This window comes from Phasianus colchicus, chromosome 12 (genome assembly GCF_987193195.1).
Source record: "Phasianus colchicus chromosome 12, bPhaCol1.hap1.1, whole genome shotgun sequence".
Lineage (NCBI taxonomy): Eukaryota > Metazoa > Chordata > Aves > Galliformes > Phasianidae > Phasianus > Phasianus colchicus.
In genome coordinates, this window is record NC_143447.1 from 8,640,661 (window position 1) to 8,656,742 (window position 16,082).

At 35.0% G+C, this 16,082-nt stretch overlaps 1 protein-coding gene across 1 annotated transcript in view; it reads right to left on the reverse strand.

The window, feature by feature from the left end:
- LOC116244677 (protein unc-13 homolog A-like) overlaps positions 1–12,412 on the reverse strand; it is a 43,547-nt gene extending 31,135 nt beyond the window's left edge. The window contains exons 1-6 of the mRNA XM_090149280.1: positions 12,316–12,412; positions 11,822–11,851; positions 8,873–8,972; positions 8,384–8,501; positions 7,116–7,239; positions 4,035–4,170 (exon numbers count right to left, since the gene is read on the reverse strand). Of these exons, the coding sequence (XP_090005406.1) occupies positions 4,035–4,170; positions 7,116–7,239; positions 8,384–8,501; positions 8,873–8,972; positions 11,822–11,851; positions 12,316–12,412 (605 nt within the window). The remainder of the gene's footprint in view (positions 1–4,034; positions 4,171–7,115; positions 7,240–8,383; positions 8,502–8,872; positions 8,973–11,821; positions 11,852–12,315) is intronic.
- Between the last annotated feature and the right edge of the window lie 3,670 nt (positions 12,413–16,082).

Below are 16,082 nucleotides of genomic sequence, written 5' to 3' on the forward strand. Positions count from 1 at the left end.
AGCAAGTCTTCCTTATTTTTAAATATGTTTAAGAGACTATATATCTTTCAGGATATTTCAAACTTTAAAAAACTTTTAAAACTCAACTTATCACATTTAAGCATACTTTTCAATTTTCAACCATGTTTTAAATAATCAGTATGTCACTATCAAATCACATTGGTTTAATGAAGATTACTTTAACAAAGTTCTCATTTAAATCAACACTGTGAGTGATAATGAAGTCCAGTTTTAGTAGTACAGCTCTCTAACACTCAGCAGTTCATCTCATACACATTAGTTTGGAGAACACAACATCAGAAAACCAAATGCTGTAGAACCAAATACTCAGGCCCAACTTCTTCCATCAGGTTTACATAGGCCTACTGTGGTTTTGTATGCACATCCTTTATTTCCAGTATGAATATAGGAATGCATAAAATCTACCCAGATGTCTATGCAGGTGGAATAATAAACCTGAAGAACAACTTTTTTTTTTAATATTTCTTATATATAAATCAGCAAGTCATTTTCATTGTCATATGATTTATACTTCTGCATTGAGAACAAGTATCAGAGAACATGTTAAAGATTTTTGTTTTACAATAATATTCATCTGTGTTACTCTAATGCTTTAGACTTCATTGAATTTTGGTTTGGACATGCACCTTGTCAATGCAATGCCTTATGTTTTGTGATTCACAATTGCACTGTACTTTTGTTCAACTGATTAACTGCTGACCCCAGCATTAACACTGTCTAACATATTAGATAAGTATTCTTAAAATACTGCATTTTCAACACTTTCAAAAGCTGAATAACTAAGTTCTTTTGTAAATAGCGCATAAAGCCTATTTATTGCTCAGCATTTATTTAGTGTACTTTTATAGTACTTTATAGTTCTTTTGTTTCAAACAGTTGTCATACAGTTTTTAAAAAACAGATTTTTATTCTGATTATTTTGCATTATGAACTGATTAAAGGATTCATTTCAATTACTAAGAGAATTTCCATCAAGAGCATCAGTTAAATGAAGCGTCTCCAGAAGAAACACCATAAACTTAGCAGATACAAACATCTCTTGTGCTGTTTTTAGCCTTCATATGTTTCAGGTTGCAAGGATCTCAGTACTGCACAGATTTTTTTTTTATCCCAGTATAACTCCACTTGCACAGAATGTATAGTTTTCATGTAAAGATCTTTATGAATTTAATCTTTCAATATCATACGTACTTAATTCAATTATCTACAGTACTAATTCCCCTCCTTGGGGCAACAACATCACATACTCTTAAATGTAATAGATTTATATGTTAAGTACACAAAGAAAGCATACATATTGTGTATGTATAATTGTACTGAATTGTATATTCAGCATAATTGTACTGAAGAGTAACTCAGATACTTAAACACATCTTCCCTGAAGTGTCAGCATACAATTACATGAAAAGCTCATTCACTAAGACATTCTCCAGAATTTATCTTTTAAAATCATATGCTGTTTTCCAATCATTGCAGTGTAAAAAGTACATGGCTAAAAATATATATGTAGAATATTGCATTGCATCTCAATGGCAGAAAAATAATTACCATGATGCCCATATTCTGGCTAGCACCAGCATCCAGCAATGGATAATAACACCACATACAGAATGAAACAATTGATTTCTCATATGGTTACTACACATAGCCAAATGTATTTAGTTTATGACTTGCAGGAAAAAGTTGATCAGTTACACTAAATTAACAGTCTATAACCAGAGTCAACAGCCATAAACACTGTATGTATGGAAGTCCAAAGGACTGACAAATCAGGGTAAACAACAGATTAATAGCAAGTGAGCTTTGTACACAGAAACCCTTAAGTATTTACAGGATACAATTAATTTGGTGCATTCACAACAAATAATCTATTTTAATTACCACAGGGTTATCTGATTATTTCATTAATACAAATGTAATTTTTTATATAAATACATGATTATTTTAATCTTTAAAACTATTATAATCTTCCCAGATAATCTTTGGAAGATGCCTCTAATTAGATGAAAACATTCCCATTTTAAATTATTACCTTGTAATTTAGTGATAACTCAATTTAGTAAAACAAAAGTTCATTTAAATTCAAGAAAATCATCTGGGACAAAAAGGCTGAGGAAATAACTTCATTATCAGGACAGATTAAGTTACTTTCATTTAGATTAATCTGCTCAGAGGCTCTCAGATCTGTTGAAAAAGATGCATCAGCCCAGACAATATGCTAATGACTGAATGCATTCGTATTAAAACACAGTGAAATTGCTCTTGAATTATTGACATTCCTCACACTAAGGAAGCAGTTGTACTTCTCCACTAATATGCTGCAAGAGTTTGCTGGTAAATGCAAAAAGATAAAAGATAACAACCAGAAAAAAAAGTGCTGTAGCACCCTGTATATGTATACTTTCTGCTGACTGACCACACTGATGAGCTTGATCACCTTTTTGCTAACTCATGTACTTAGCAGTAATTCTTTGTTGAACCTACAGGCATCAGCACTACAGCTTTTACCATACATGAAGAGGTCTTAAGTATGTACACCTTATACCTTCAGAGAATACGTCCCTTAATAATGTAATAGCTTTCATTGTCTTTTCTCTCTGACAGCAAACACTGCAAGTGTCTGAATTTTTAACGCCACTGAAATGATCTGAATGCTTAGCCACATAGAACTTCTCACCAGAGTATCATAAAATCAGCTGTCTGTCAACTTTGCTGTCCCACTAAGCACTCTCAGAAATATGTATTTTTCCTATAGTTCTCAGCTTTAATACCGTCTGTACTTTAAAATTAAGCATCATGCAGGCAGCACACTGCTTGTGAATCACAATCCAGAAAATCATAAAAATAATGCAAACAGCAGTAACAGACTGTTTAATTCCTCCTCTTGTAAGAGAATTCAGTTCACAGTTTTGTGAGAAACTTTACCTGTTCTGTGCTTCAGTGTGCATCTCATTACTTAGACTTGTTCAGCCTCTGACAAAATGCTGGAGTAAGCAAGGTCTGCCCCTGCTCATTCCTATTGTTTCTTCATGCTGCCACAAAACATTTGAGCATCTGCTGTGTTAAATGAACCACAGAGCGGGGCTGAAAATTAACCTGGCAAAACATGCTTCATTTACATGCAGAATGGTTCCCCAGGCTGGTTTATTGACTAGCAATACAAACTGTTGTGATGATATGGATAAGGGGGCAAAACAGGGAACAGTGGTAATCAGCTGGCAGGGAGGATAAAAAGATCGCTCCATTCATCTCTGAACCTACTTAATTCACTAAACAGGCAAAAAAAACTAATCAAGTGAGAAATAGTGCTGCTTGCTTTTTGATTCAGAAAAAGGCTCAGAGCCCATTCCAACAAACAACAGTTCCAGAAGTGATGAAGATCAGGAAATGGGATGAACCACCTGGTGACAACTAAAAGGAAATGCAAGAGTAGGAGGGGTTGGAAACAGGGATGGTAGTGAGAGCGACTTCCAGTTCTAGCGAGATGTTCCTTAATTTGAAAGAAAATTACCTTTAAAAAAGCTAATGACTGACTACATTGTCTTTAAAATAGCGTCCTTCAAAAGAATCACCAAAAATTAAGGTTAACAAATCCGTGCTTCTGAAGCTATCTGTACATAAGCATGTATATAGAGTCTCTTGTACAGATTTTGCAGTGTTTACTGCTTTTGTACCAGTAACAAATTACTGTTTTATAAGTATTTCCCAAATAAGTATTTCTTATGCACTTCTAATGCCTATATTTTTATTAGGCTAAAATCCCCTTTCCTGACAACCTGCAATTCAATGAGAGGAATACAGCAGGAAACTATTCTTCACACTTTTTCCTTGAATTGAATATGAAGATATTATACTCAGTCCTACGATGAAGATAAAAAGGTGGTTTTTTTATAGCTTTATATAGGTTAATGAAACTTACAGACACATACTTGCTTAAAATAACTGTGTATCACTGAATGTCACTCAAATTAAAAATAAATACGATACTTGCTTGATATGACAAATTAACATACCTTAACTTGTTTTCTTGTTTGTTGGCACCACTTCCCAGGGATGACAGACCATCGTATGCATCTTTATGTGAATGTTTTGTTTCTTGAAGTAACATCCCCCTGTTGCAGCCTCCGTAATCTAAATCTTCATGCATATCTGAGGAGGAGAAATATAGAAATATTTCTGTCCATCTTAAGGAATGAAGGAGCTTCTAAAATAAGTGAATATTTATCCATGAACAATAAACTTAATAGTGGAGAATTAATCAAGTTGATAATGAAATAATATTATAATTAAACTCAATTTTCCAAAGAAAAGCAGAAATGCTTTCAAGATCTACAACAATGATCATCTTCTGAAAACATTACCTAACTAAACTTAACCTAAGCTGGTTCCCCTTAATGACACACAAACTTAGGAAAGGATTATTTCAAAACTGAAAAGAGAATTATTGTTGATAAAGAAAGAAGTCAAAACCTTAATCTTCCAGCACAGCTCTTAACTGTTCTTATACCTCTTGTGTGACCATGCATAGCATTCCAAGATTAATTTTTTTTTAATCATATTTTACTGTAACTCTATTTGCTATTGGCCTAGAACCATGCTTGTTTCTAGTTATCCCTATGGAGGAACCTATTAAGTCTCAACTGCAATGAGAGTCTTTTATTTCCTTATTTTCCTGTTATTTTATTCCATTAACCATCATATGAGCTCTAGTGAATAAAAAAAGTCCATCTGATCCCAAACCTGAAGAACTACACTTTTCTAATGCTTAGAAAAATTCCTGTGCCCTTCTCTTATCTTCTATTTTTGATACTTTGTTTGCGTATTAGGTACTGTATTTTGATCAATTTCCTCTCACAGTTTATTGCATTACCTGACAAAGATGATAATACTTAAGTAATATTTTGCTCATAATAGAAGCAACACCATCATGAAACAAAGGTAAGTTGAAGAAAACACTCTGGAAAACAATGAGATACTGTGGCTTTCCAACTGCGTAAATTAATGCCAACTTTTAGGCTCGTTGCATACATATGAATTAAAGCAGAAACTGAGGCACTTCATATTTGGAATTTCATACTTTGAGGCAAGAGTTTACACAAACAGATTTTTCAGGATCATGCTTTAAGCAAACAAAAAAAAACACTATGAAAAAAATCTGTTTTGTTTGTTAATTCCTTGGTGATAACTCATGAGGTTACAGCCCAGTGGATGTTCAGCAGGCTACTTGTAGTCACACAAATAACTTCAAAAACTATAGCTATTGCCAAATCCTCTTCATTTAAATAAAACTATCTCCATCCGCTTCTGTTTGCTTTCTGCCAAGTTAAATCTTTTGGAAGATATACTCCACTTTATACTACACACACTGAGTGCTTCAGAGATTAAACCCTTAAGGGAAACTTGCAGGTTTAACTAATTTTCAGCAGGTCCTTGCTCATGCTTGTATTCCTACTCACAAGACAAAAACATTTCTTAAATATGAGCTCAACACAACTGTTGAGTTTCTAGGTAAATATATTCAGTGTTCAGCCTAAAGTAATATAATGAAACAGTAAAACTTGTTTAAATGTATTTAAACAATCACAAATTCATCTTTGATCTAATGTTTCTATAATGTGTTATCAAAAAAACAGTTGCTTCATATGCTTGGCACGTCACATTCATTGTATTTTCAGCTATACACAGATCCATGCTGTTTTACAAGATCATGCTTTTCTAAGACTTCATGGCCTGCTCTTGTGTGTAAATAAAAAAAATCTGCCTATTTTTATACTTGCTAAGGAATACAGGTCCAGCTAGAGAAAAATAAGAGGCATCTCTATTACTGTGAATTTGAGATTCAAAATTCAAATTTGAGATTCCCATTTTACTTAGCAGTGTTTTTACAGAATATGCTGAAACGACCACTTATTACTACCAAGAGTAGCATTAACTTATATTTATGGAAAAAAGCACCCATTAATAAAAGATATTTAATACTAAAAGCAGTAATTCAATTCCACAGAATCAGAAGTTAAGAAAAGCATGGAGGGCTCTTATTTCTACTGAACATTATTTTTTCTTCCACAGATTAAGGATGTGACATTCTCAAAGGGGCATCTTTCAGGAAATACAAAAAGCAACAACGGTCTTTATCTTTCCAATGTAATTTGCTTAACAAAGAGACTGGACCAACTCCAAAAGTCAAAGACAGATTCTCAGTTGATGACAGCTGAACTGAAAGTCATTCGACAGAATCAGTGATCAAAATGTAATGATTCATTTAAACTCCTGATAGGGGGGTGAAAATTAACATCTAGCTTTCTCTGCTTCGAAGTGCTACCCTCTGCAAGGAGAACTGTAGTCTAAGAGTGACCTCTATAGGATTTCCTCAGCACTCTATCTAGAGTACCAGGGACAGTCTAAAATCCTACTTCTTTCAAATTTGGTAGGAGTACACTGATGTTCCTGCTTAGTAGCGGCCTGAAATCATTAACTGAATTTGGAGCTTGTAAACACACAATTAGAGTTTTGTTTTTTGTCCCCCCAAAGACATCCATCTGGTTTCTATATAGGAAAGCTGTACTGATACAAAGGAGATTTCAACAAGTACGCAATATACAGCATAAATACCAGTTGTACCAGTTTCTCTCCGTTTATAATAGGTATTTTACTGATATGGAGCATACTTTCTTTTTCTGTAATCATCTTTATAGCTCATTATTGCTTTTCACTAGTGATCTGTTTTGGTTTTTCTTTTTAATACACAAGCAGTCAGAAAGAAGCACAACCAAAGAGCAAAAAAGAAAATCCTACACTGAAAATTATAGAAGGTCGATGGGGAAAAAAACCAAACAAACAGAAAAACCACAAAAAATACAGAATATTAAGACAACTAACTTAGCTTTTGAAATGCTATATAATGCTTTTGTGACAAATAACCATTTAAAAATCTATAGAAAAGTTACCATTTGACTCTATTTTAGCAATTTAAAGTAGACCAGAATGGTTTAAGAACTGGCATTGAAACTTACTTCTCAGTATCTCCATATTAATTTTTTTGACAACGGTATTTACAGATGCTTCCCTTCCCTCCTCCCCAGCCTCTAACTCACCAAATGGTATTGCAAAGTAGACATCCAGTAAGAGCTCATGTGAAGTTGGCGTTCTTGTGCCTTGAATCTCAATTCCATTTTTTATTACTTTGGAATACAGTGTCCACCAGGCACCTGGACCTTCCTAGGAAAAATATTCAGAAAATATGCCTACATAGGATTTAAAGCATTATCCATCAAGTTTCCCGTAATTCAACGTGAATACATTTATGAGACCTCATTTCCCCCCTCTCCCCCCGGCCTTATTTTTGTAAGTAGAATCATCAAAATGTCAGTTAATTATACATATAGGTGTTATTTTTTATGGAGAGATGAGGAAATGTATGCGGGGATGCTATTAGAAAGCTTTTCTGATTTACTCTCCTTTAATTTATCACTTACCTCTTCACAAGAAAAAAAAGAAAGCTTATACTGAGGGACAGAGCAATTACTAGGCAAGATTATTTTTATGTGCAAGGAACAGGTGAAGGGCAACTCAGGTGCCGAACTTAATCAATCTTCTCTAATTTAGGGTTACTTTCTTTTTAATAAATAGACCCCACAGACTACACAGAAGAGATGTATGGATGCGAGAATTGAGGAGTATTAGAATAAGGCATCTCTTCTTACTTTTACTCCTTTCAGACAATTTCACAGCACTTGCAGTTTGGTTCAATATTTACTTACTCCTTGAAATCTTTTTTTCTTGATTTCCCAGCCTGAGAGCAAGCATGCTTACTCCAGTGGCTAATTGTGACTGTGCTGGATACTTAACTTCTGGGACTGATGCGTTTTCTCCACTCATCTTTCTTTATGTCCTCACTATAATATTTCCTTCCTTATTACCATAAAGCAAATTTCTGTTCCTGTCTATGACACAGCATTCTATTCCCATGGGACAGCAAAAAAGGGTTTTTCTGGCCATTTTAACAGATTCTTATTCAAGGTCACACAGTGAAAAGTCAGGCCAGGAACAGTAATTTGAAATTCCCTTGCTCAAATCACACAATCCAAAACGTTCCTGCCTAATAATTAGAGTACAAATGAACTCTAACCCACTGACTGAATTACACCTAACTCAGTAAGAGAGCCTGTTCTCCAGGGTATGAACAGCTAATGGATATCAGCTGTTACTGAGTCACATTTGCTCTATACTCTCAATATTAGAGACTGAAGTAAGCAGAGACTATACCTTTACATCAATTATGCCATTACACTGGTCTGAGTCTAAAAAAAACATGAAATCATTGGATTTTACTGTTTTGTATTTTCACAGAAAGTCAACTTACGTCTGTTGCGTGCTCCACAGATGAAAGAGGAATCCATAGAACTCCTAACATGCTATCCCAGAGCAAACCTTTCTTCCACAGTTCTACAGTGAAGCCTTTTTCACCAGCACCAATTTCACTAAAAACAGTGAATACATAAACTGTTAAACTGAAAATGGTGGCTCTTTATCACAGTACCTTAAGTTAGTGTCTTACAACACATTCAGAGGAGGTTCATATTCAGTATACCCAGAACACAAAATAGCAGGCATAATATAAGCATCAGACTGGAAGAGCCATTCGAAGTGTCATTGTTACCAACTGCTTTTTTTCCAAATTGATGTTTGAAAAAAAATGTGGCACAACTTCCAGCTGTTAGTAACCGTATTCTGCTAGAGTAATTTTTCCTTTGCTTTCACAGACTGTAAGCTGTCCCACACAATATCAATCGCTCAAACAAAAAACACCAAAGATGCAACAGTCAGTTGATAAGGATCACCTGAAACTTACAACATAAAGTCCTGCTCCCAGCAAGGTTCACTTCCCCTTCTTTCTATTGTAGCGCCTTTCAGATTTTGAACTTTCAAAACAACATAGGTGTCAAATGCCTCTATAAAAGAACAAGAACAATTAGTTGCAGACCTAAGTTGTTTTTATTCTTTTACTCTAGAAGCCAGAAACATTCAGTTTGAAGGTTTGAAGATTTTACTCTTTCTCCATAGAACACATTCAGTGATTGCTTTCAAACATGTGGACTTGAACAAGGAAATCCTTATAATGATATTATAAGAGGAAAATCCCATTACGGGTAGGAAATAATGTAATCCTAGATGCAAGCAATTATTTTAGGGATCAGATTCCAGATATGACTTCCCAGATTATTTATCAATTCTCCTGACAGATTTTGTATGAAACCAGTATGTGCTCTTCACAAGTTTTCTTCAACTTTCAAGTGATACAATAATATTAGTGATTGACTATTTGACATTCATATTCAAGTAAGGCTCGACCAAAAACTTGTCATGATGCAGTTCTGTCATGTCTTTGTGTGGTAATCTAGTTCTGTCTGTAGCTAAATATGATTCAGATATCGTCCCATAGAAACTCAAACACTTATCTAAAATAATAATAAAAAAGGACCTAAATAGCTGACAGATAAAACAATTTTTTTTTAAACTATCCCTGAAAGAAATGCAGAACTACTCTGCCATTCTGGGCCTTTTGCTACCCTACTCCAGTAGGAAGATGAGTACAACACAGCTACTTTCTCACTCCTCCCCATAGTGGGACAGGGAAAAGAATCAGAAAGGTAATAGTGAGAAAGCTTATAAGTTGAGATTAAAGACAGTTTACTAGGTCAAGCAAAAGTTGTGCATGCAAGGAAAGCAAAACACAGAATTCTATACTTCTTCCTGTCTGCACACGGCTGTTTAGCCACCTCCGGGAAAGCAGGGTTCATGACTGATAAGTTTCTTTTCAAGCCAAAATGCCATCACTCCAGACATCCTCCTTTTCCTCCTCCTTTACCTCAGCTTTTATTGAGGAACATGACATTGTAAGATATGGAATACCCCTTTGGATGAATTTTTGGTTATATTCCCTCAACCTCTCGTGCACACTCCAGCCTCCTCAACAGCAGTGTGGCATGAGAAGTAGAAACACTCTAAATACTCTGTAAGCACTGCTCTGCAAAAGCTGAATCATCATTTTGTTATCACCACTATTTCAAATCAAAAATTCCAGAACACAGCACCACGCAAAGCTCTGTGAAGAAAGCTAACTCTACTCCAGGCAAACCCACAACAAGGCATCACACAGGAATCTAAGGTGTAAAAGGGCATATTATGTTGTCTTTATTTATGGAGCCGAGCTGTTCAGAAAATCTTTTCAGCCTGTATGCATGGAACAAGCATTATTAGCCTCCAATATTCTACGTGTGGATAAACACCAGCAATTTAAAAAAACCTACAGTCAACATATACATTAGATGTTTTCAAGAAACAAGTTATTTTTGAGCTGCCTGTATTAACACAGGTCAATCAGCCACCAAGCAAGAGGGAAGCTGTTTCCATCTACAATGGTCTCTTGAATAGGTTGTCTTAAATTACATCGCAATGACTAAAATGCATGAAGGAGAAGAGTCAGCTCTTTGCCTCTGTCTGCTTATCCTCTAGGTACACCTTATTAATTAGGACTGATAATATTTGACAAAAGGACTAAAAGGTGTTAAGTAATGATTTTTTTTCCCCCAAAGAAAACCAACAGCAGTCAACATTTTCTGTAATGCAGTACACCAGTGTTCTCAAACATCTTTTATTCTTACTTTAAATGCACTGTTGACAAAGTCAATATAGATGTAGAAGAACAGTAGCTTCTTTTTGAAAAATGGTGTCAACAATGCATGATTCCCATGCTATCCTATTACTCCATTTAAAATGAGGCAAAAGGTGAAATTTGCAAATCTTTTGTAGCTGCAGAATGAAAATATGGTTTGGAATATGGCAGCTTAAGTTGTGAGAAATTTTCAAAATAAATCCCCATTAAATCATTTTGCTAAAAAATAACCTGAAACATTTAATCCAACATCTTTGAGCACCTATACCCATTTCTAAACTTAAAAAGAAACAACTCCACAGCAATCTCACCCAAAATAATCTCCTTTGAAGAAAACAACAGAGAAGGTAGAGCAATGAACCAGATTACTACTGAAAATGGTTATAAATCCTGACTACTTTCCATCTTTCCTAGCTCATTTTCTAGCATAAAAACTAAAAATATCTGTCTGCTTGCATTATCATTTTTTCTTGCTTGAAAATTTGTCACCTGCCCTTTAGAACTGCTATTTCTCCAAGAGCTCCTTGGCCTCTCTAGCTTTTCCCTGGATATAGACGCTGTCTTTCAGTGCTTTATCACTAATTAGTCGTCTTTGGATGTCATGGGTTATATTCAGTAACAAAATATAAAAGCCATCTTCCGCATTGGAGCAGATAGTGCATTCTACTTCAAGAATAACTGAAAAAAAAAAAACAGACTGTTGTTACTCAGCTACTCTGGTAGTAGAAAGCAGTCACAGATTTTGTTCAAAGACAGCCAACTTTGCTTCCACAAGTCTATTACTGCAATTCTCAGTCAAAAATGGGAGCCTTTGGTCAATGTTGTGTGAGAAAAGAAAGTGAAGTTAAATAGCTTCTCTTGACTCATGAGCAGTTTAGGTCAAATTGAGTAAAATTACTTTTTAAAATGGAAATATCTTAACTTGATTGAGAGACAGTAATTAGCAACTTAGAATAAGAAATTGCAAGAGTCCATAATTTTTTTTTTATTTTTATCTTTAACATACTTTTATTTCCTCATTTGTTTTGTGCTGAACTCCTGTTGAGATGCATGACAGTCACTTAGTTTACTATGAAGTATATGAAATAAAATTACAGCAGAAATTAGAAGGGAATTCAGACTTACCTGCTGCTTTATCCAACCTTCCTTTTTTAACTATAAAAGAAAAAAAGATTTCATACCTTGATAATATATGATTAATATATATATTTAAGGAAATCAACGCTATTTCAATGGTTTAAAAAAAGCAAAGTATACACTTCCACATATAAACATCACTGTAATATTATTTCTTAAAACACTTTCAGAAAACGTGATAAGGTTTGTTTTACAGCTTATTTGAGCTTAATAAATACATGGGTCCAGTACAAAGGTAGAATGGAGACTGGATAGTTCTTTATTATCCATTATCCATCACTTCATAATAACAGTTCAAAATTCTAGGTAGAATTAACATGAAGCTCACAACTTTCACATAATCTAAGCTAATGTCTGGCATCCTATTAAGAAGTAGCTTTCATTCAGTATCTATTCTGCCTGCTAGAAAAGACATGCTGCAGCAAACACTTCACCAATTTAAAAGCTTGCATTTTGAATTTTGATTCATTTATTTATTTTACAGCTGTAAGATCCACTCTGTGGTGTCACTCCCACTTCTCTGGAACCAATTGCGCTGTGATTGACATGGATTTTTCTTACACATGGAAACCTGGTCATTACTTCAGATCTGGTATATGACTATGAAATATCATTTAATTTAGTCTTTAATCCAAATAAACATTATTTTTCCTGCCATATCAGCACATGTAAGGCAGTTCAGATACATTTGACTGAAGCAACACTGCAGCCCTGTTATTTTTGTCTATCATGTATTTCACTGGTATAATTTTGATTTAATAATTGCCAGTAAATTAAAAAAAAAGCAAATTTTAAATATTTAGCTTTATACTATTGAGGTCCCGATAGCTTAGCACTATTTTCTGACGTCCACTTGCTTATCTACCTAAATATCTTTAAGTACTCTATGGTATTGCAATGCACTTATAAAATGTCTACCTATGTGCTTTGTACGGTGAGAATTCTTTCACTTTCAGGGCAAACAGAGAGACTGTCAAACTGTCTCCGAGCCACAGGCAGACTGGGACTCCAAACACAGCAGCAGTTTGACCACACTGCAAGAGCACAGGATTTACACAGTGCTTGCTTGACTTCCCTAGAAGAAAACACTACAAGAAGGATCCCCCCTTCACAGAAATCAACAATGCACCCACAGCCTCTGAAGTGCTTCACATAGCCACATACTAAATATGTTGTACAGGAGAAGCCTGCTTCGTAAGAAAAACCTACCTTTTACAGAGAGAAGTTCCATTCCAGAAGAAAGGTAATTTAGGAGACAACTTTAAATAGTTTGTCTTGGTGAACATTAAATTACACTTCACCTCCTGTTTCTTCAGTGCAAGTGTGTTACGTGTTTCACTTTTCTTACACACTCCTCCCATGTTTTACATGGAGAAAATCCAGCCAATTAAAAGACCAGTGACAAATTCTTTCTGCTTCAATAAACATCCAGAGATGGAAAAGGAATGGAAAAATTACAGCTGTTTCCTCTCCCTCATTTCCTCAGCGTCTATCTGACGTACACAGCTGCCTCCAGTCTAAATAACATTCCTGAATGCCATCTCTGTCCAGCAGTAACAAACATGGCACAATGATTTTATTAGGAACAAACTCTGGGATTTCTTATACTTTCATTTTTAGTACTTTGTTTAAAAAAAAAGCTTAATATTCTACACATTGATTCACACAGTCAGAACTTCTATTTTACTATTTTACCATATTAGCTACAGCTATGTGAAAGTAGGCTAAATTTACTAAAACAAAAGGAAATAAATATTACAGAGACAAGCTTAATTTTAATGCACCTCATGAACTCGTGATTCTATTGTTATACCTGGTTACTTTGCGTTGATAACAAATAATCTGTTGCAGTGATCCTTGACTTTGAAACCATACTCAAAATACTGAAATCACTACAAGAACCGAGGCATTTTTTACTGTTTGTGCTGGTTGATTGGGTTATTAATGGTGCTATTTTTTGTTTTTAAAAATGTTTTAATATATAATCATATAGTGATGAAAAACTTTACTTTTGTCAGTCTGTACCATACAATCTGATTGTTGTTCTTAGATCTTAAGTTCAAGTAGAGAAATCGGATCCTCAGGGCAGAAAAGGAGACGTAGACCTTTTAGCTCAGGATCTACTGAGAGGTTGTTTGAGGTTCAAGAGAAATTCAATGAAAGGTGAATGCTGAGAAAAGAGAAAGAAGCCACTGGGGTGAGGGGAAATTTATCAGTGTTTATAAATACAGGAGATAGTAAGTGAGACTAACTTTTCTCATCGTTTCCTAACAACAGTACAGGAGATAATAGGCACAAATTTTAATTATTTCATCTAAACAATGTAAGTATTTTATCGTGAAGGTAATTTAATAATGAAATAAAGTTTGTCCAGAGAGAACGTGCAGACTCCATCCTTGGAGATGCTCAGAACCAGACTGTACACAATCCTGGGCACCCTTGTTCTTACTGGCCCCATGGAAGCAGAAATGCTGGACTAAACTATCTCAAGTGCTCCCTTCCAACCTCAACAATTTGAGAATACAATGGCCTATTTTATGTTAAGTATGACACAATCAACTATGGTGCACAACTTGCCCCATGAAAGTCTGCAGTCACTCTGCAGGATGTACCTGGTCTTCATTTTGGTACCATGTAATTGTCTAATACTGGCTTTAGTTTCATGCTATTATATTATAACATAAAGCTGTCACAATTACTTTTCAGACTAATATGCTCACACTTCTCTGCTTGGAATACCATTTATTTGAACCAGTCTCCTAGAGCCAGCCTTATGCAAAAAATGGAGTTCCAGTGAACTTAGCACAGCTAAGTCTAGCATTCAATAGAGAATCCAATTCTGATGTCACATTTGGACCAAATTAAGAAGCATTTGCTCAAAACAGAGGTGTAATAACTGTTCTCCAGCATTTTGACTTATGCACAACATGCATATAAGCATATAATTTCAAAAGCTCAGCCAGCACAGACACTGAAAATTTAGAAAATAACTCAATTTCAGTGAGTATTCACAAAAACAACAGAAAAAAAAAAACTCAAGAAACCCACCCATGAAGGACAATCACAAGAAAGATTACATTTACAGATGGAAGCAAGCTACTAATGGAAAATACTTGCAATTAAATCTTCCAGTTCCTTAATTAGTCTCTTGAATACTTGGGTTCCAGCAGCTACAAGTCATTGTGGTTTATTTGCCGTGATGTCAAAGCACCTAGGAAAATTGCTATGATTACATAGCAGGAAATATACAGAGAATACATGAACACAAGCAGAGCATTGCTATGGATTGAAGATATGTTTAGCATAGGTAGTCTTTCACTTAGAAAAAGCATTATGCTTAACAAAAGAACAGCAGAGAGCTCTGAGCAGAAACAAGAGTCAGAACAGCATTTGGCTAAAGGACAAGAGCAGAAGCTGCAATATGACAAGAGTGTTTCACTAGTTAATAGTTTCAGTACATTCAAGTAAATATCTCATCACTTAGTCATTCCTTCCCCTATGTTTTCCTCCTCCATTTTGTCATTTCTTAATTAATGCCTGAAATAACAGGTTCTAAAAATGCAGATCCATGTCTAGAATCAAGAATGCAGGAAAATATTTTAAGTGCAGAATTAATTGCCTTGCATTTCTAGCCAAACTATACAAAAACCACAATGGGTAAGAAGTATAAATAGAGAACAAGGTACGATGCTTCTATTAAGATATCAAGCTGATACTTGACATCACTGAGTGATCTTCTGTAAAACATATGGAAATCTGTTCTGTTGCTTTTTGTTTTTAACAGTACTTTTGTTGCAGTATTTCTTTGTACTGACTTAAATTGCACATAATAACAACTTGGAGCTGCTCAGCATTGAAAGCAAGGAGGTTTCAGTTTAATTATTTACCTACTTGGCATTAGAACCACACATTGTTCTTCTCAGGAAGTTCTTTCTCTACAGGATACTTGTGATGCAACAAATATGGTCACAAACATGTGATTTATAATGTCGCATAAGGAAAATGAGGATCAAAGCATATTTGAATGCGACTGTCAAAATGTGGAAAATCACCTCTCAATTCTCACGGAAAATATAACAAAAAAAGTTAGGCCTGGTAGCTGCAGGCCTATCAGTCTCACCTCGGTGCCCAGGAAGGTCATGGAACAAATAATCTCAGGAACCATCATGGACCAATTAAAGGTCAACCAAGGGATCAGGCCCAGTCAGCATGGGTTTATGAATGGTAGATCCTGTCTGACAAACCTGAT